The 20899-nt window shown below is 39.5% G+C and overlaps 1 protein-coding gene across 4 annotated transcripts in view; it reads left to right on the forward strand.

The window, feature by feature from the left end:
* AP3B1 (adaptor related protein complex 3 subunit beta 1) overlaps positions 1 to 20899 on the forward strand; it is a 106635-nt gene that overhangs the window by 18677 nt on the left and 67059 nt on the right. For all 4 annotated transcript variants that reach the window (XM_033164572.1, XM_033164570.1, XM_033164573.1 and 1 more), the window contains exons 7-13: positions 2436 to 2594; positions 3283 to 3380; positions 4051 to 4105; positions 4197 to 4268; positions 6212 to 6274; positions 7205 to 7337; positions 15000 to 15109. In XM_033164572.1, coding sequence (XP_033020463.1) covers positions 2436 to 2594; positions 3283 to 3380; positions 4051 to 4105; positions 4197 to 4268; positions 6212 to 6274; positions 7205 to 7337; positions 15000 to 15109 — 690 coding nt within the window. The remainder of the gene's footprint in view (positions 1 to 2435; positions 2595 to 3282; positions 3381 to 4050; positions 4106 to 4196; positions 4269 to 6211; positions 6275 to 7204; positions 7338 to 14999; positions 15110 to 20899) is intronic.

Below are 20899 nucleotides of genomic sequence, written 5' to 3' on the forward strand. Positions count from 1 at the left end.
AGTTCATTAGCTGTTGATTTTAAAATGTGTGTTCCAAGCTTAATTACACAGAATCACTAGCGGTTGGTATAATTGTTGGGATAAGAATTCAGATCTTGCCTGGCAACTTTGCCTTCAGTGGGTAACAAAAAAGGTGATAAAGTAACTACATCTAGCACTGTGTGTTAAATTTTACTCATGAATTCAGTCATTGCAGTGATTGTACAGACCTCTGGCCCATTGCTGAGTATCTCCACTGAGTGAAGATACAGCTGTTAAAATCACAAGTCCCCTGTTTCCCCTGTCCTAAAGAGTCCTAAACTCAGGTTGCTGTCCTGTACCCATTTACCTGGCAGAAAGCCCCATTAGCAGAAAGAGACTTACTTCTGAAGTAGACATGTATATCATTGGACTGTAAGTTAACAATACAGTGAATTCTTAATGAGTGCCTGGCTTTGGATGCTGCACAGCAGGAAACATGCCTAAGCATCTTTGCAAAGTTTTCACATTTTGCATTTACCATTTGTGAAGAGGATTCTTTAACTTCCACCAGCACTTATTGTATAGTAGTATTTTCAGGAAATACCTTTTGCGATCCAGAACCCCCAGGTCAGGTGAGTGCGGTGGTGGGGTGGCAGTTGGAAGAGCTGGGTGAGCTGGAGCTGCTTGTTGCTGCTGCCAGTGCTGGGCCTGGTGGCATGCCAGGCCTGACTCTGCAAGGTGCAGGGTGCAATTCACCCCAGTGCCTTTCAGATTACGGCCTTCGGATGTTGCCAAGGGGCGCAGGGCCCATTGGCAGCGTTGACCCAGCTCTGCAAGGTACAGGGTGAAATCCACCCCAGCGCCTAGCCAAGTAAATAACTACTCAGACGAAAGCTGCATTGAGTTCAGTAGGCCTTACTCCCAGGTAAGGGTGTATGTTTTATCTAGGCAGACAGGGCTGCTCTGGATGACAATATCTTTTTGCACCAGGTCAGTGAGGACCACTTGTTTTTAAAATTTCCCATATATACAGAACTTATAGATTGTATCTGTAGGTTTCCCCCTCTGTATCATATAACGGGTCAAATAAGTGTTGTTTACTTTTTATAATACATGGAAGATGGATCTCCCTCGGGAGGTTCTAGACTCTCCTTCCTTGGAGGTTACTAAGCAGAGGTTGGATGGCCATCTGCCATAGATGATTTAGCAGAGTTTCCTACATTGCAGGGGGTTGCACTAGAAAAATGATTCTATGTTTTTCTGCTTCAACAATATTTCATTATGTTTCTATTATTTTGTGTAAATGTATTTTGTATAAATTATAAAAATTATAAATAAAAACGTTCTATTTACAAACAAAACATTTAAATAGCTACTTTCTACTGGTAGAACAGGAGGAGGCATGGGCATAGCCAGGATTTTTGTTAAGGAGGGCAGGCTTTTGCTAGGGGGGGGGATAGAACCTCAGATTTGTATTGATTTGTATTTATTATTACCCATGGGGGACAGTTGTCCCCCCGCTCCCCTTGGATATGCCCATGGTGGGGCACAGGAAGGAAACAAGGTTGGAAGGGGGCCACGGTCAGAAAAAGTTTGGGAAATACTGGTCTATGGTGTTTCTGTCCCTAAATAGCTAATACCAAAGAAAAAAATGTGTACAACTTAAAAGCATGTGGAATACTATAAGAATGGCCCAGAGCAGCTAATGCCTTAGTAATGCTGAGTCCTGCATTTTTACTCTTTGTAGTTAGTGTTTACCCACAGCGTATATAGCTCTCCATTTCAAAGCCAGGATGACTAAAAAGAGGCTTAGGGCACCCTTTGTTCGCATATTAGTTACACTCTTAAGTTTTAGATTCTACAGATATTTTTTGAGCTTTGAATAGAGTAACTTGGGCACAATAATTTTACATCTTTGTAGTCTTTAAGAAAATAACAGCAAACCATTACTCTCTGAATCTTTTGTCTCTGCAGTATGATGTTTGAAAACATTGAAGTTAGCATATACTTTTTATAACATGCCAAATAATCAGGCTGTTATTTTATGTGAACTCATAATGTCTCTTGATGGACTCTGGGAAATGGGTGGTTAAGCGTATATGAAAGTATGGGTCTGTTTGGGGGAATAGATTTTGTACCCTGGAAGATTCACTGATTGATCGCTAAGGTTTCGTGCTGTATTTGATTTATGGTTCTCCTATTATTCTAGTATATAGACATACTACTTATTGAGCTTTTGCTTGGTCAGCTGAATTACAGAGGCCCAGGCAGCCAATAGATGTTTTTTCTTCAGGCTCTGAGAAAGAAACAGTGTTTGCCAGGAATCTGCTGAGAAATTTGTGCTGTAGTATAAATTCAAAATATGCTAAACAAAATTTAGAAGGTGACATACCATATTTATGTTTTTGGTGCTATCTGAAAGCGAAAAGTAAAGCAATATGTATATTCGTATACGTTTTTCTCACCTTTGATAGGAGGGAATTCTGGAAGAGTATAGTGAGAAGAATTTCTATGGATCTGAAGAAGAGCAGAAAGAGAAAAATCAGGAAGTGAACAAGCCCTATTCTATGGACCCAGACCACCGATTGCTTATACGAAATACAAAGCCTTTGCTACAAAGCCGGAATGCTGCTGTAAGATTAACTTCCTTCATAAATGTCTTTGGGGTTTTTTAAAGCCAGGCTGTGTTTTTTAATTTAGCCATTGAAAATAGTCTGTACTGAGTACAATAGATATCCAAACATAACCATCGCGTAACGGGCAGGCCTACCTTGCCATGTATTCTGGCTTAGTATATTTTAAAGCTGGGGGGGGGGGTTAGACCAGGGGTAGGCAACCTAAGGCCCGGGGGCTGGATGCGGCCCAATCGCCTTCTCAATCCGGCCCACAGACGTTCCGGGAATCAGCATGTTTTTACATGAGTGGAATGTGTGTTTTTATTTTAAATGCTCCTCTGGGTTATTTGTGGGGCATAGGAATTTGTTCATTTTTTCTCAAAAATATAGTCCGGCCTACCACATGGTCTGAGGGACAGTGGACCGGCCCACGGCTGAAAAAGGTTGCTGACCCCTGGGTTAGATCTTGAAGCTAGCTTTTTTTTTCTACACTTGTATTTTCATCTGCTAAGAAAGCTGCTTTTAATTCAAAGAAAATAACGTAATACCTGATGTCTTTGAGTATGTTATTTTGCATAAGAAATTAAAACATAAGAAATTAAGAACATAAGAAATTAAAAATTTCTGTACGCAAATACGTTTATACTATGTGAAAGAAAAGCGTAATTACCAGATGAAAGGAGGTGACTTGTCGTCATTTTTTCAGGTGGTAATGGCAATTGCACAACTTTATTGGCATGTGGCACCCAAATCGGAAGCTGGGATTGTTGCTAAATCATTAGTACGTTTACTTCGTAGTAACAGGTAAATCAAGCATACTTTTCTGCTGATTTTCCCAACAGTGGTTGGTAAAAAGTTATGAAAGGGTAAACTGGTTTTCATTTGCATAACAGTAATTTGGGTATTCATTATTCATACATGGATTTGATAAATATTCACAAAATCTGAAACATGTTAATAGTATTTAATGAGCTCAATTTTATAAAGCTCACTGGAAAAGAAGTATAGTGTACTATTACATTAATAAGGTATAAATTTGGTTCAAAATCAAGATCTCACAGAAGTATACAATGGAAGTAGGTTTTAAAGATTAAGCTTCAGGATTTATGCATTCCCTCTCCTGCCACCACTCTCTCATGTTACTTACACCTATCCTGGCTTTTTAAAATGAAATGAAACCAGGTATGCTTCTGTAAATTTACTTGGACTATATGGGTTTAATCAAGGTTCTCAAAGGAGTGTACCAGATTTTATTTCCATCAGTGTTGGCAGTATTTGCAATAACTCTGAACCCATTTAGTACTTTAAACATAGAACTTTGATATTCCATTATATAACATATCTTCAGAATCATTTTGAAGTGCATTCTAAGAATTTAAATAACCTTTACTTTTGAATCTAGCTCTTTAAAAATGTTTTTAATAGAGCAGTGCTTGAGAGTTATGCATATTAATTATCTAACGTTGACTTTTAGGGAAGTACAGTACATTGTTCTCCAGAATATAGCAACGATGTCAATCCAACACAAGGTTTGACGTTTTGAATACATAACTTCAAAATTCTACATTTTAACCTCGGTATAATTACTAAATATTGTTAATTTGTGTTTTCCCTCCCCAGGGCATGTTTGTGCCTTACTTGAAGAGTTTCTACGTTAGGTCAACTGATCCAACTATGATCAAGACATTAAAGGTATGGTTTTATATTTTATATTTATATTAAATACACTAATTATTCTTAATAGGATGAATATATGTGTTGCTCAGCATTGACCTTAAGATAACACTTTTGTAATACTAAAAAAGAGCAAAATTCCAACTCATCTCTTTAGGAAATCTTATCTTGAGCAATATTATGAGGAATATACTCTGTGTTGTGAACAATTTAAACTTTAGATAACGTACTCTTGCACATGTTTAATTAGCAGGAAAACTTGGGTTGAACAGGGCTTGTTTTCTAGTAAGTATAAAAGTGCTTGCTGAGTCTCTAAAAGGAAGCCAGTTTTTTTCCAATGCAGGACCTTAGTGCAAATTATAGTAAGCAATAAGTAAAATATTTGTATTTAATTAATCTCTACTAATGTCAAAGAGGACAGAAACGTAAGTTGTTACATTTAATTTGTTTAAATAATCTACTGTATAGGAAGCAAAGAATGATGTAGCAGGGGAAAAGAGAACAACTTTGTTACGTAATTAGTTATTAGAAAGATTGGGATTACATAAATTTGTGTATATTTTATATATATACACCACTAGAAATGCAGTTGTGAAATTGTGAATTGAGCACAGTATATAGTGACTAACATATTTTGAGTCTAAAATATCTCAACTTCAGAGTGACCTTGACTCTTCAGTTCCAGGTCAGGTACCCAGTGCCACAACTGATGATGCATTGTGGAATAGGTTTCAGCTTATGCAGCCAGATGAGGTAGACAATGTGCTTGTGGCTATTCACCCAACCATAGACCTTATTGATTCCTGTCCCTATTGGTTTATTGGATCTCACAAAGGGTGTTTGACTGTTTGGGTCCAGAATGTAATTAACACTTCATAATGTGAAGGGGTGGCCCCTGTTGCCTTGAGAGAGCCACTCCTAAAGAAGTTGGTGTGAAACCAGTTGCAAAGATCTGTTTCCTAGGGAAGGCAGTGGAGAAGGTCACCTATCTAGACCTTTTTGAATCTGGTTTGAATTGGTCTTTGCTGAGAGTGGGACAAGGGGCATATGACCCTGCTTCTGCTTCTTTACCTTTCTGTGGCTTTCATTAACATTTATTATGGTGTCCTCCTGGACTGGCTCCAAGGAATGGAAATTGGGGGTACATGGCTGAGTTCACAGAGTAGCATTGTCAGCCCTCTGGCAATTGCGCTATGGGATGCCTTGGGGCACCATTTTATCCCCAATGTTATTTAATAGCTATATGAAGCTTCTGAGAGTGGTCATGGGGAGATTTGGGGCAAGATGTCATTTATATGCTGATGATACTTAGCTCTGTTTCTCCCTAACATCTGAATTGGGAGAGGCAGTGCAGACCATGAACTGTCGCCTGGATGCAGTGGTGAGATGGATGAGGGAACATACCTGAATCTTGCCAAGATGGAGGCACTATGGGTCAGTGATCCCAGTGTCTGAGGAAAAGTCCCAACGACGCAGCAGCTTAAAACTGGAGAGTGGGGCAGAGACTTACTCAGGTGTAGGGCAGGTGAATGTGGCTTGCCCACAACAACCTTTCAGGCCATATGGGGAAGTAAGGTAGGCCTAATTAGGCCAACAGGCAGGAGGTTTCCCACTCCTGAAGCGTTATATAATACAGACATAGTGTTTATTTTTCTAGCTCCTTTTTCAAACTTCAGAAAAGGCCTCTTTTACACCTGGATAAAAGCTTCAGTGAACATTGCCTTAGGCATGGGCCATGTTAGGAGTTCTTTCAGTCCATATGCATCATATGAGCTAATACATAGCTTTCAAATCAATTCCTTTAATCCTGACAACAGTTCTCTTATTAAAAATTCATGGTGATTTATTTTCCAGCCTTCAACTTGCTGAGGACTTTTTATTTTGTAATTTGGAACTGTTCACAATGTAGAAAACATTCCTTATTCTTCCAAGTTTTCCTAATCAGATTCTTTTCCTTTTAGCTTGAAATCTTAACTAACTTGGCAAATGAGGCCAACATTTCAACTCTTCTCAGAGAATTTCAGGTTTGTACATCATTCTTATTCTGTGAAATGTCACTTGAAGTGTATGCTTAAGCTGATTCCAGATTTTTGGATTCCAGATTTTTGCATTAGAAAAACAGCTTCCTTTTATTTTAAAGGTTTTGAAACTTGACTCTATCTAGTGATGCCTGCCCAATTGGGCAGTGGTTTTCCAGCTGTGTAATGGGAGTTCTTGCTTTTCTCACACCTAGAGCCCCCATGTGCACCCCAGATCTGTTATGGAGGGTCGTCCAACCCTCTGATGCATACTTTGAAAGTGCATGGGAGGTTACAGGGGTTGGGGGGGGAGTAAGGGGAAGTCTACTTGTGATCTTGCATATCACCCATAGAACACAAAATATGATTTGTATTTTGTTGTAAATCAGCTGTTACAAGTTGCAGATGGGCAAAAGCTCCCTAGATACTAGTATTCTAGAAAGGAGTTGTCTTATGTTCTGATTATATTTTTTGATTGACTCACATTGCTCTTGACCCAAGATAGGTTGTTTCAGACCATACTGGTATATCATTTGGAACATCTGTGGTGTTCCAAAGAACCCGTTTTTCTCATCTTCACATGCAGCAATTGTTTCACTATCACCTTTCTTTTGTTTGTTTGTTTGTTTGTTTGTTCTTAGTTGGATTCAGCAAGTTAAATGAATTGAAATATTTCTGAGAACTATTCATGTACCATGGTGTTCTTGCACTAAAACTAATCATTGGCTTTGAGTTGCTACCTACTACTAATATACATGGTAGTTGAATCCCTTCTGGCATTGGGTAACTAAAGATAGCCTGTTGCCCAATTTCTATATCACTCACATTCACTAATTAAAAAAACTGAAGATAACTTCCAAAGGGAAGGATAGGTTTGTTAAAGATTTAAACTGATGAGACCAATGTGTTGAAGACTGAAATTCCTATTTTCTTCAGACCTATGTGAAAAGCCAAGATAAACAATTTGCTGCAGCTACAATTCAGGCAATAGGCAGGTGTGCAACCAACATCTTGGAAGTGACTGACACATGTCTTAACGGCCTAGTGTGTTTGCTGTCTAACAGGGATGGTAAGTTAATTGTTCTATTTTGTATTTTGAGTGACTGGCAGCTTGTATTTTCTGGTAGTATTCCCAGATAGAAACGGATAAAAACAGTATAGTGTTTGTCTTAAATAACATGTTCTGAATAAACAGTGACATTGTTTATAGTTCCTGTTTGTAGCTCTTTAAAATTATTTCCTTTTTTATTATTAGCATGGGTTGCTGTCAGTATACAGTTAATACTGATATTTGAAATATTTTAAAGTACTATAATTAAAATTTGTAGAATGTTGTCTTCATCCAGAGCATTGTGATGTTTTTTCCCCAGTTGCATTAAAGTGGCTGTACTGCAGAGGGTGCTACAAGCAGGGAAATGTGGGGTTTTTATGTTTGTAAGTGGCTAAATAAAATAGCATATCAAACAGTTTAGGACTGCCACCAACAAAGTTGTCCATGCTTCATCGTTTATTTTCTTCTATATTAATATACAAAAGAGGGGAAATTCAAACAGGTATAATAGCTAAGCCAGTGCTGTGTAATTATTTCTCAAAAAACAACATTAAATCTTATAGAAGGAAAAACATAAGGAAATCAGGTCTGCTTATAATGTCACGAGGTGCCAAAATAAATCCCTGGCACCCATTTTTTTGCCTTCACCACTACTTTGCATGTTGTATGTCATCAGTATATTCACCTGGATTGATAGGTGCTTGGCTTTACTTGGAAGTCAATCCACATATTTATTTCTATGCATATAGTTAAACATTCAAATCTAGCATATAGTTCAGGCAAAGCTAAAAATTCCATTGTGAGTTTATATCAGGTGTCACTTTTCCCTTGCCATGCAGTTTCTGGAGGGGCAGATTTGAAAAGGGAGAAGAGAAAGAAGTGTTTAACCATGCCCCCACCAGCTGCTTCCCTCCTGCAATTCTATTACAACTGTTGGTGTGGAACCAAAGTTGTAGGAAAGCATCTTGGATGGGAGTTGCCACAGAAAAGCAAAGGGCAGGACTAGGATTAAGCATCTCCCCCCATTCTTTCAGGAAAACCATTGCCTCCTGATGATGCATTGCAAAGGAGCAGTGTTGGCTAGCCTTCCATACCAGAATTTTAACAAATGATTTGTTTCTCTTCCTGACCAGTAGTATTCAGGTTTGAGCAATTATTACCTGCTTAGTTTACTTCATGGAACACTGTGGCCAATGGAGTGGGTACATCTTTTGTCAGCTGACACAGGCAGGAGCAAAGCTTTGAACTGTGAGAAGTAGGCCCGGCTTCCTCAGTTTTTTTCTCCTAACCTGATACAGCAGAGCGTTCCTCCTTGGCTCTACTGACTAGCTAAGTTTATTGGTTATTAGTTTAATGATTTATTTCCTTGGCCTTATTTTTCTACTACAGTTGTACCTCGTGTTGCTTTCGTTGCAGGTTGCGAACAGCGCGGGTTATGAACGCGCCGAACCCGAAAGTACCAGAATGGGTTACATCCGGGTTTGGCGGTTTGCTCATGCGTAGACGCATCAAATGACGTCATGTGCAGAAGTGCCGAATTGCAACCCGCGCGTGCGCAGAAGTGGCGCTGCGGGTTGCGGACTGCTCATGATGCGAACGGGGCTCCGGAACGGATCCCATTCGCATCCAGAGGTACCACTGTAGTTCTTCCCTTCTATTCCTTGGGATTTCATCCCCCCACCGCCTTTCTCCTCCTCTTTTTTTTAAGGCACTTAGAACCCTTTTCTTTATTCCTTCCTTTAAGGGATTTTATTTTTGTTTGTTTTTGTGCCCTTACTTGGTTGTCTCTTTTCTGCTGTTGCAGTGCATGGTGGCTGCCCACTTTGTCTGTTGCCACCTCCTTTCGATTTCAACGCACTGCTGCAGCATTTCTTTTCCTTTTCTGAGCTTTCCTTTCAGACGTTATTATTTTTCCCCCACCACCAAATTTCTGGGATCACATTTATTTCCTTTGTTATTTGTGTAGGTGTGCAGCTGCCTTTTATTAATCTAGTGTGTCTCTGTGTGTGTTCCATGGTCCTGCTACTGCGCTCCAGGCCTGTGGTACAGCAGACGGAGAGGGGCATTTACACCATTCGCAGTATTGCCTCCTGGTCCACTTCGTTCGGTGATGGAGTGCTTGCCTGTTACTAATACAACCTCCAGAGTTAACCTCCTCCAGTTCGCTTAAGTGACATGGAGAGAGTATGTGTGGAGCTTGACAGAGTCACGCTGCCCTCCCCCATAGTCTGCAGTAGCAGCATTGGAGGTCTGAGGCTGGCTAATTCCTCCCAGCTCACCTGGGAATGGTCCACGATTCAGCATAAGGAGTTGTGTGCCCCCCTGGCTTCCACTGCTATCGATATTGTGAGAGTGTGTATCCATCTTGTCCTCCACTATGGAGCCCTCTCAAGGTGTGACTGAACCACCTCCAGAGAAAACCAAGCAAAAACTTAAAACACCTGTTACCTTCCTGTTACCTGTTACCCCCGGTTCATAGAAAACGCCCTTCCCCACACCTATTCCTCAATCTCAGGACTCCACTACAGTGCAGTCCCCATTACCTAAAAGCAGTGTTGGCCATGTGAATGCTAATCATTTGCTACCACCTGCTGGTGAAAGACATCTTAACATCAGCTTATCTGACTCTCAACCATAATTTTTTGTATTTTCCAAGAATAATGGTCAAAACCCTCAATCTACCAATCCAGCACCATTAATTGAGCAGTTGAAAGAAGCACTTATTGCTTCACTATCATCTGATCTCCAATTACAAATTCCCACCAAGCGACCGGCTGTCTTACCAAAGACAGCTTCCTCTTCCCAGCAAGTGGGAACTAATGTAGGGGAATCCTCTCCTAACCCCTTTACACTAGTGGGCAATGATGGAAATGATGGTTATGTCTCTCCATCCTCCCCTACTTCCTTATGGAAACAGAAATGGATGGTGAAAGGAGTGATGCATCAGTGCAGGATGAGCTTCTCTCTGTACGTTTGTTCCAGGAAGCCTGTGCTCCCATTCTAAAACGTAAAACTAGACATGCTTTTGGATTATCCTTTAGGCTACTCCAAAGCCAGATAGCGATGTATTCTTACTAACTGACAGTTGCACCTCTTTTAATTCCATTTTGGTGCCTTCAGTGTTAAAGGCCATTGCAAAGTCAGAACTGGATTCTCCCATGCATTCTAAGAAAAATGCCACCTTAGCAGATAAATTAAATGCCTTAGACCCAAAATTTATGGGCTGTATTAAAATTCCTTTGGGAGATAGGCCAATTTTGAATCTTTCTTTGCGCCATTTGGTTCCCTGCGAAGGAGATTCCCAACTTCATGATATCATGGATAGGAGACTTGAGTTTGCTCTATGCAAAATCCATGATGCAGCAGTCCTGTCTATGAGGGCCTACTGCACCGCATCATCTTGTGTCCAAGCCTGTATTGTGTGGCTTGAGGATCTGCTATAAAATCCACCCCAAGATTCTGCCTGACAATGCCAAACTTTCTCTAAGCTCTTGAAAGCTCAGGCCTTTATGGCAGTTTTCGCCATCTTTTGGCCTTGGGAGCGATAGTTCCAGTTCCTCCCGAGCAGTACTTCTGTGGTCTCTGCTCCACTTTTGTTGTCCAAAAGAAATGGCACCCTATTCTTGATTGAAAGTTTCTCAACCGAAGGGTGGTATACAGTAAATTCAAAATAGAGTCCATTAACTCAGTTTGAGAAGCCCTTCACACCGGTGATTTTCTCCCATCAGTCAACCTCCAAAATGCATATCTCATGAACCCAGCACACCAAAAATATCTCACATTTGTCCTAGGCAACCACCATTTTCAATTCAGGGCTCTCCCCCTTGGCTTAGCCTCGTCTCCCAGAATTTTCCCCCCCAAATAATGATCACCCTAGTAGTGCACCTCCGAGTTCAGGGAGTCTATATTTATCCATATTTGGACAATCTTCTTTGAGCACCAAACAGAAAGGAAGCTCAGCACCATCTACAACTAACCCTTCTCAGTCTGCGCAAACATGATTTCCTGATCAACGAGAAGAGGCGTTTGTCCCTGTCACAGAGAGTCATTCATCTCTGCGTTCTTTTGGACACGATAAAAGGAGAGATAGATCTATCTCCAGAAAGACAACTCAGGATCAAATCTGTAGCCTCTCTTTTGATTTCCTCAAAAGTAATGTCAGTCACTTAGCCGCAATCCTGGGTCTTTGCATGTCCGTGTCACAGATTACTCCATGAGGAAAACATCATGCCCATGACCTTCAATAGTTCCTCCTTCCCCACCAGTAGACAGTCACACACAATCTCCAGAAGCGTCTCAGGTTGACCCCTCACTTAAAACTCTCCATGCACTGGTGGACACAATCGTCCAACCTTCAAAAAGACATCCTGTTCAGAGATCCTTTCACAACTCTGATTATCACAGACGTGAGCCTCCAGTGTTTGAGAGCCCACTGCCGGAACCAATTCATCCAAGGTTTCTGGACGGATCTAGAAAAATCTCACTCCATCAACTGACTGAACTGCGGGTGGCCAGACTATCAATCATTCACTTTTCTTGGCGGTTCTGTCCACACCACATCCTGATACGGACTGACAATTCCATGGCGAAATCCCGTATCACCGGTCAAGGTGGCACTCAATCTGTCACTCTTCAGACAGAAGCCTCTTGTCTCTTCAACTGGGACAAATGCCATCTGCTCTCCCTATCAGGAGAACATTTCACTGGAAATGACAACTATCAGGCGGATTGGTTAAGCGGCAGACATCTGGACCCTGGAGAGTGGATGCTAGCCAGACAATATTCCAACATATTCAAGTTCTCTGGTGTCTGTTCCAAGTGGATCTATTTGCAAGCAAAGCAATTGCCACATTAGTATTCAAGGTTCCAGAACCCTCAAGCAGAAGCATGGGATGCCCTAATCGCCCCTTAGCCTCAAGGCCAGCTCTAAGCCTTTCCCCCTCAATCAATTATTCCTTGAGTTCTTCACAAAATCAGATGGGAAAAGGCTCAAGTGGTGCTTCTAACCCCCTTCTGACCCCAAAGACCATGGTTGTTGGAGCTTCAAACTCTGTCAGTTGCTCCACCCTTCCATCTTCCAGTATCACCCACCCTATTGCAGCAGGGACCACTTCTCCATCCGGACCCTGAATGGTTGGAACTGACTGCATGGTGTTTGAACGTCGTCACCTAGAATGTCAAGGTCTGCATGAGGCTGTTTTTTCCACAATTCTAGCCTCTGGGTATCCATCAACAAAATGTATCTACCAATCTACACAGACAGCGTTTACATCTTGGTGTTCGACTTCTAATTTACAACGACGTAGAGTTTCCGTTTCAGACATTCTCTGCTACTTACAACATGGGCTTGAGGCCAAACGCTCTTACAACATGGGCTTGAGGCCAAACACTCTTAAACACGCGTTTCAGCTATCTAATCAATCTTAAGTGCTTCAGGCCGGCAGCCCTTTTCTCAGAACATCCTGGTTAAGTGCTTTCTCAGGCCAATGCTTCCTTGCTGGATATTTGTAAAGTGGCCACTTGGTCATCTTTTAGTACTTTTTCCAAACATTACACATTGAACCAATCATCCTCAGCTGATGTGGCCTTTGGTCATACTGTCCTCCACCAAGTTCTATAGTTGGTGTTTTTGCAGAGCTGGAACCCGCCCATATTTTACTCCGCTGTGGCATGTCCCACTCAATTGGCTACGGCATTCCAGGAAGTAAATAAAACAATTGGTCTTAACTGAAGTGGAGATTTAAGACTGGAACGCCATAGACAATGGACCCCACCCTAGGCTGCTTTGTGATACGCTTCTCTGAGTTTAGTCTTTCAATTCTGTGCCCCCCCCCCCAATTCACTCCTCTAGTAGTTTCTTCCTGAGCTGGGAAGGCAGAAGTAGGCAGATAGGATTGCTTTTTGTTTCAGTGACTGTGTCAGTGCCTGGCTGCTTGGCAAATCTGAAAAACTGAGGAAGCCAGGCCTACTTCCCACAGATTTTTGCTCTTGCCTGTGTCAGCTGACAAGAGATGTACCCACTCCATTGTCTACAGCGTTCCAGTCTTAAATCTCCACTTCAGGTAGGACCAATTGTTCTTTCTCTTTCTCTGGGGGGAAAAAGATAGTGCCTAAAGGGTTATAGTCTGCAAACATATAATATAGGATAAATTTTATTACTGGTATATGATACCTTCAGTAGCTTTAAAGTGTGTTCTAAAGGTAGACAGAAAGAAATTTCAATGTTCTATTAGTAATGTCTGATGGAATGAGCTCATTTGGGTATTTGATGACTGCAGTCTACACAGCATAACCTATCTGGAAATGGAGCTGATGGGAGTTGGATTTCAGCAACATCTGGAGGGTCTATGGTTCCCCGTCCCTGAAGTAAAGAATACAAATGATAGACTTTGAGAACCTTGGGCATTATTAACTGCTGCTTGCTAGAAAGTGGTGTAAAAGCTTAGATGATTAGTAGTTAGGACGTCATGCATAAGCCATGGATTCATGGATACAAGAATGTGCCACAGCAAGACTTCTGCAAGGCAAGACATTCCCTTCCAATTTTCCTGTCCCTTCTCCCTCTGGTTCAGCTATAAGGAGGAGTTCAGAACCTCTTGCCTCTGGTTTAGATTAACTGCAGCTGTGGAGTCCAACCTGACAGGCTGTGCTTAATCTTAAATATGATTTGGTTGAAATATGGCTTGCCTGTGATAAGTAACTTAAAACCATAGGTTATAAAGCTGGCTTGTGTAAACAACAACAGTTAACATTAACTATACTTTAGTGTTCAGGCAATTCGTTAAACTGTTAATGGAAATCATAAGCAGAAGCTTCCAAACATAGCTCAGTCAGTGTGTGCAAACCCACGGTTCACTGTGGCTTGTTCTCGTCACACTTAAATGTGGTTTAGTGGAAGGAAGATTGAATAAAATGTCTTGCTTTTCCTATTAGGCTACAGTAAGAACATAGTACATTTGGTCAGGTTTGCCCTTTTCTTTTCAGCGTAATTCCTGGCTAAGAATTGGCATTAATGTGATTGATTTACTAGTTTTTATAAACATATGTTAGTTCAATCAAGCTTTGAATATTCCTTGTTCAATAAAGTACTTTGTTGCATAACATCCCTGTAAATCTTTGAACTACCACCTTTATTTAGCTCTATTATTTCAAACATCCTGAGCATCAGTATACTCTAAATGGCATGTGTGCTTTATTTCTTAGAACCAGGGAAAAGGATATTACACAATTAGATGCTAAATTGATGAAAACAATTTTCAGAACATTGTTTACCTAAATCAATATGACTTGGTTTTGAAACATATTTGCAGTTTTTCAGGCAATTACAAAGCTAAGATTATGGCTATTGCATTGTATGTTTCTCAAGATCTGTTTTATCAGAGCACATATAGCAAAGATGCAAATACTAAGAGTAGTAAAACACACATAGTTCTAGAAAATAAGATTTTAAAGATTTTGAATGCCAATCCTCTTCTCTTTATGGTTTTATTTTGCTTGACAGACATCTGTTAAAATTTGGAAAGTGATCTGCATCTGACACACACAAAATTACTGTATTGATTTTACAAAGTATCTTTTCAAAACATCTAAATACTTCAATGATTTATTTGTGTTAAATGATATTGATTTTATGTGAACATTTTCCTCTTTTAAAATTATTATTGTCTTTGTCTTTACCAGAAATAGTAGTTGCTGAAAGTGTTGTTGTAATTAAGAAACTGCTGCAGACACAGCCAGCACACCATGGCGAAATAATAAAGCGCATGGCCAAACTCTTGGACAGTATTACCGTGAGTATTTATTCCGTTCTGCCTCTTAGTTACCCAAAGTAACTAGGGAATGAAGAATTGACAGAGAAATATTGGGACGTAGTGTGTGGGTGCAAAGCGTGTCTTGACCATATTTGTGGATGTTTGTAGAGTAAAGCCTTAAATCACCATTTTTAATACAAGTAAATAATTTTAAAAATACGTGTGTGTGGGTGTGGGTGTGGGTAAATTTAAGCCAGTTTCTTATGCCATAATAGCATCACCATAGTTCAGATCTGTTTGGTTAAGTCATAGTAGCCACATTCTAGGTGGTAGTTGTAGGGTTAGAATCTGCTGGGTGTAAACTACACATTGTGTGGAAGAATCACATTAAATTTAACGCAGGAAATCTTCCTGTTTTATCAAAGCAAAGCAAGATTACCAAGTAGGATGATTCAGTTGTTTAAGACTTGAACATTAAATTCTTAGACTCTGTTTATTGTAGGAAAAATGTATACCCGAATGTATTAATTCCAGTCTTTTACCTGAGATCCTGTGGGGTCACTACCATCTCTCAGCTAAAACATGAAGTATATTGGATGTTTTATGTGATAAACTTTAGACTTGAAAAATCAAAATTATATTGTGTGTTATCCAGAGGTGTGCATCATGAAATAAGATGAGCTATTGAAGCACCACAGCTTTCAAATGGAGCTGCTTACAGAATGATTTATAAAATCTTTCTACATGTCTGTCTTGTAACTGCTCTAAAAAACCAAGGCTTCATTGTTTTTGTTTGTTTTTGCAGACAAGTTAATGGGTTCAAATGGTAGCAAAAGCTGCTTTCTGACATAAAGGTTTGAAAAGTGCACTTAACCACTTGCTCATGCTATGTGGAATAAAATATCAGGCAATGCAATTTACAATCCTGTTCAGCCTTTGAGGATAATGCAATGCAGAGCTATATAATGAATCCATTATTTCCTGTGTTCTTACAAGTTCAAGGTTCCCACTTATGCAACACTGGAAAAGACAATGAAGGCCTTGACATATCTTCTTATCTGCCTGTGAACTTCTTAATGAGGGTTGACTAACATTTGGCCACACAAGTATCGCTGAACTACAGCTCCTGTATTTCTGACCATTGGCCATGCTGGCTGGGGCTAATTGGAATCTTGAGTCCAACAACATCTGCAGGGCCACAGGTTAATCACCTTTATCTAAAATGTGATGACAGAAGGATTCCAAGATTATATGCAAACATTTACATGTTCAAGGGATTGGGCACAATGAAATCTGGAAATGTTACATGATACCAACATTATCAAAATAGTCAGATATGTTTCTCAGTTCTGTATATATCTTCTATTAAAATGATATACACGGCCATAGATCTGACAGATAGCCTTTGTTTTGCAAAATTCTTAGGAAGTGTAACTTATTAAAGTCTGTAGTCAGCCCCATTAAATTCAGTAGGACTTACTCCCAGGTAGGTGTGAATAGGATTGTAGCCTCAGTCAAGATCCATCCCTTAATGTTTACATAGTGACTATGTAGCCTAGGCCAAATGAAAATCCTCTGTCATAAAGCACCATTTTCTTGCCACATTAGGAGATATTCATATAAATATATTTGTATAAATGAATATATGAAGCTTTATGTTCTTAATGATTTCTGTACAGTCTCATATACAGTTAAAGCCTGTGAAGTACATTATCTCTGAAGCCGCCTACAGCCTAAGGAGCGTGTGCACTTGTGAGAACAGATGGATATTTGGTCATATCTGTCAGGGTTCTTATTATGTTCCTTCCCTTGACTAGAGACTTCTGTCTTTAGTATAAACTGTGGCCATGTGTAACATCTGGTACTACTGTAACATTTAAACACAAGTGGATAATAGAGATTTCTTTAGATAATTTATCATAACTGAAAACTGAAGTTACCCATATATTCTTATTTAGAAGTATCTGCCAGTTCTGCAGGCAGCTTGAACTTCTCCTATACTTGAAAATTTAATGTGCCACTCAATTACTATTCTTTAGTCCAATTTAAAATAATAGTTTGGGAGTAAGGTCTTAATGCAGCGTAACCTTTGGAACGTTAGAAATAACCCCTTTCCCACTGTATACTAATGACATCAGTCTTAACCACATTTCATTCAGCAAATGTAGTCAAGCATTTAAAACTTTTTTTGCATAATAGATGTTCAGTGCATCTTTTCACTTTGTCACTGGAGGTTTCAAAATTAAAATGCTGTTGTCATAGAATTGTACTTTATATTCTGAATTAGACTAATAATTCAGTTTTTCCATAATGCTTTGTTGGGATCTAGTTTAAGTAGAATGCATTAGGGTCTTTAGTTATGGACGTTTTCATCTGTGCAGCTGTATGAAGTATAGAATGAAATACCATAGGGTATCTGTCTGTATTGTAATGGGATGTCATGCGTATAGTAACCAAGCACATTATGTGAAGTAAAGAGGTGGTTCCTTTCTAGAACAAGAAGCTCAGGTTATTACTGGTCAAGTAGGGAACTCCATGACAAAAGACACTTTGAGAGCACAAAGTAAGTCAAGATTAGTGAACCTGTGGAAATAATAAATTGGTATCTGGTTTTCTGAATCATCTTGGGATATCCTTAGAGAAATGAAACAAAGGCTGGTGCTTATTAGGCTTTATTGGACAGGATAATTATGCCAGTAACTGTTCAAGTAGTTCATCCCTTACCTTCAAGAGGATGTTCTTTGTCAGATTTTACCAGGGGAGCTGCTGACTTTTTCTAGAGCATGTTGGACTCATTAGCCCTCCTTCCTAGCTGGGAGGGTGAAAGGAAGTTCTAATGAGATGTATAACTCAGAATGTTTTCTACTGACAATATCTCTAAGGAAGTCTTGCTTGTTGCCATTCATACATTTTTAAAAAATTATTCTTTCTTTATATACTTCTGCATTTAAAAAATCTATCACAGCAGTTTACAACAATATAAAAATATAAAACCATACACTAACGCCATAAAAAGTTGCAAGTTGAAAACAAAAATAAATTAAAAACAAACATTAGTAGTCCATTGTGGGGGATGTACTCTTAATTACCTGCATGGACATGGAGGACCCTAAAAAGTTTTCAGCAGGTGTTGACACAGAAGGCGCCTTCTGAATCTCTGTTTGCAGGGTGTTTCACAAGACTGGGCCAATCAATGATACTAAAGGCCCAATTTCTAATCTTTACATATACAATATTTCTGGTTACAGGTAGGTAGCTGTGTTGGTCTGCCATAATAAAATAAAATAAAAAATAAAAAAAAATCCTTCCAGTAGCACCTTAGAGACCAACTAAGTTTGTTCTTGGTATGAGCTTTCGTGTGCATGCACACTTCTTCAGATACGTGTGCATGCACACGAAAGCTCATACCAAGAACAAACTTAGTTGGTCTCTACGGTGCTACTGGAAGGATTTTTTTTATTTTTTATTTTGTTTTGACAATATTTCTGGTTCCTGTTGTTCAGTTCAGCAATGCAATATGACATGCACTGTCCTGGAGAATACAACAGGTCCTGCTATAGTGCCAGAGAATGTATAGGATTCCTTATTTTTTAAAAAAACCAAAACTGTTTATGGTGCTCTTGTGAGTACCAGTAGTTAATGGACTTTAAATGGCCTTTCCCTTTTATAGCTATACAGTGGTACATCGGGTTACATACCCTTCAGGTTACATACGCTTCAGGTTACAAACTCCGCTAACCCAGAAATAACGCTTCAGGTTAAGAACAGAAACCCGTGTTCTGGCGGTGCAGCGGCAGCGGGAGGCCCCATTAGCTAAAGTGGTGCTTCAGGTTAAGAACAGTTTCAGGTTAAGAACGGACTTCCGGAACGAATTAAGTACTTAACCAGAGGTACCACTGTATATAGCACTAAACAGATCCCAGTGGTTTCTCTGGTATTCCTCACTCTTTTGGAGTCTCAAGTTGAGGCTGACCTTGAAGACTGTTTAAAGGTTGTGGTTGATGCAGAATGCACCAGTGCAGAAGCAAACTGGCTTGTATCATGGCATAAATGGACTGGAGGTGGGGGGTTGCAGAATATACCGGTATCAGCATTCAGGGCTATTCTCCTGTAGCTTTAGACACAGCTCTGTGTTTCATTATAGCTTCCTAGATCAGACTCATTTATAACCCAAACAACAACACCCAAACATGCATTTGGGGACCCATTTCTTAATTATTTGCCTTAATTTGCATGGTAGTAGTGTTCTTGTTGTAACCTAGCTTGGGTCCCGGTTTCATCAGTTGAAGATTATCATCCTAGATGACTTAGGTCCCACAAACTTTAGAGAGCACATTCTATATGACACTTAAGATCACTTGATAATATACATCTGTTTTTTTCCATATCATTTTTATTGGTTTTATAACAATACAATAATGAAATCCTTCACGTTATCATTTCAACTCTTATCATTTTGGCTTTTTAAGACCTAGAGAGAATATACATCTGTTGGTCATGTTCATGTGGCAAGAGAATTCAGAAAGCATTAAAACCTTTCCATTAGAAGTAAACAGACAAAAAGTAAAATGGGCATTTATGTTTAGTCTGGTGACCAAGAGTTAATCAAGCCTTTTTTTATTTTCTTTTTTCTTTTTAAAAAATGCTGAGGTTTTTTACTTGAGAATAACTCAGGATATTAATGTAAGTTAAAATAGATCCAATGAACTAAAATAGTGGGTGAGCTACTGAACCTTTATGTGTTTTGAGTCATGCACAGGAATATATTAACTGTCCTACAACAACCAAGATTCAAAGATTCATGTAAATCAATATCTCCAAATGGTGTTGCCCTTGGGGCAAGGGGAAGATGAGATGTGGAAGACTGGAAAGGAGACCTTTTTTAGTTAGTTATTTCTTGATATATAGGTAATTTAAATTCAAGGGACCAATCCAGTTAGATCCTACTACACTGCAGCTCTTGAGCATTGGAATGCTTCATTTTAAACTTCCAAGTGTTTTAAAAGGCAGGTTACTATTTCACAGATGATTGCATGGATGTAAGATATCAATAAAAGAATATTTGTGTGCATATTACTTCTAGTTTTGTATCTCTCTATATCATGGTTAAACCAGGCATATTTGTGTTACCAGTATATTCTAACATTTGTGTACTAACTTTCTCTTGCTTGCACCCTCACTTTCTCTAATAGATGGCAAATAATTTAGTAGTAGTTACCTTATCAATCAAATAAATAAATGGTTAGGTAGATTAGGAATGTAGTAGATAGCATTTTCTTTTGGTTAACTTGAACATGACACCTCTGTTTTGAATTTGAGAAAAGTGAGCTAGAAGGAGCAGCCATAAGAAAATATGCTAGCATGCTTCAAATACATGCTACTTGGAACATAATTTTGAGGGTGAATTGACATCTATCCATCCCACAAAAATTAATAGGCCAGTTTTGTAAACAAGATCGTAAAAGGTACTAGCTTTGCTCCACCCTTAAAGAAAATACTAGCCAGCTAAGAGCTTGCAGAGGAGGGATGGAGATGTTCTTCATCCCTGTTGCTTTTCTTTGCTGCGTGCACAAGAGGGACAGAGCGCTCCATCCCTCTCCTGTCACCCTGCTCACTCACCTTCATATGATCTCTTGTAGACTGTGATAACCAGACTAGTGCTTAAATATATGATGCCCATAGATCTTGTATTTGTGGTGATTCATAACATGCACACAGATATGTAAAATATACATGATGAAGCTTTAATCATTTACTGAGAAGAATTAAAGTGAGTATCCCAAGGGTATGGCAAAGTAGCGCAAAAAGCAGTTGCCATTTCTAAAATAT

This window comes from Lacerta agilis, chromosome 11 (genome assembly GCF_009819535.1).
Source record: "Lacerta agilis isolate rLacAgi1 chromosome 11, rLacAgi1.pri, whole genome shotgun sequence".
In the NCBI taxonomy this organism is placed as follows: domain Eukaryota; kingdom Metazoa; phylum Chordata; class Lepidosauria; order Squamata; family Lacertidae; genus Lacerta; species Lacerta agilis.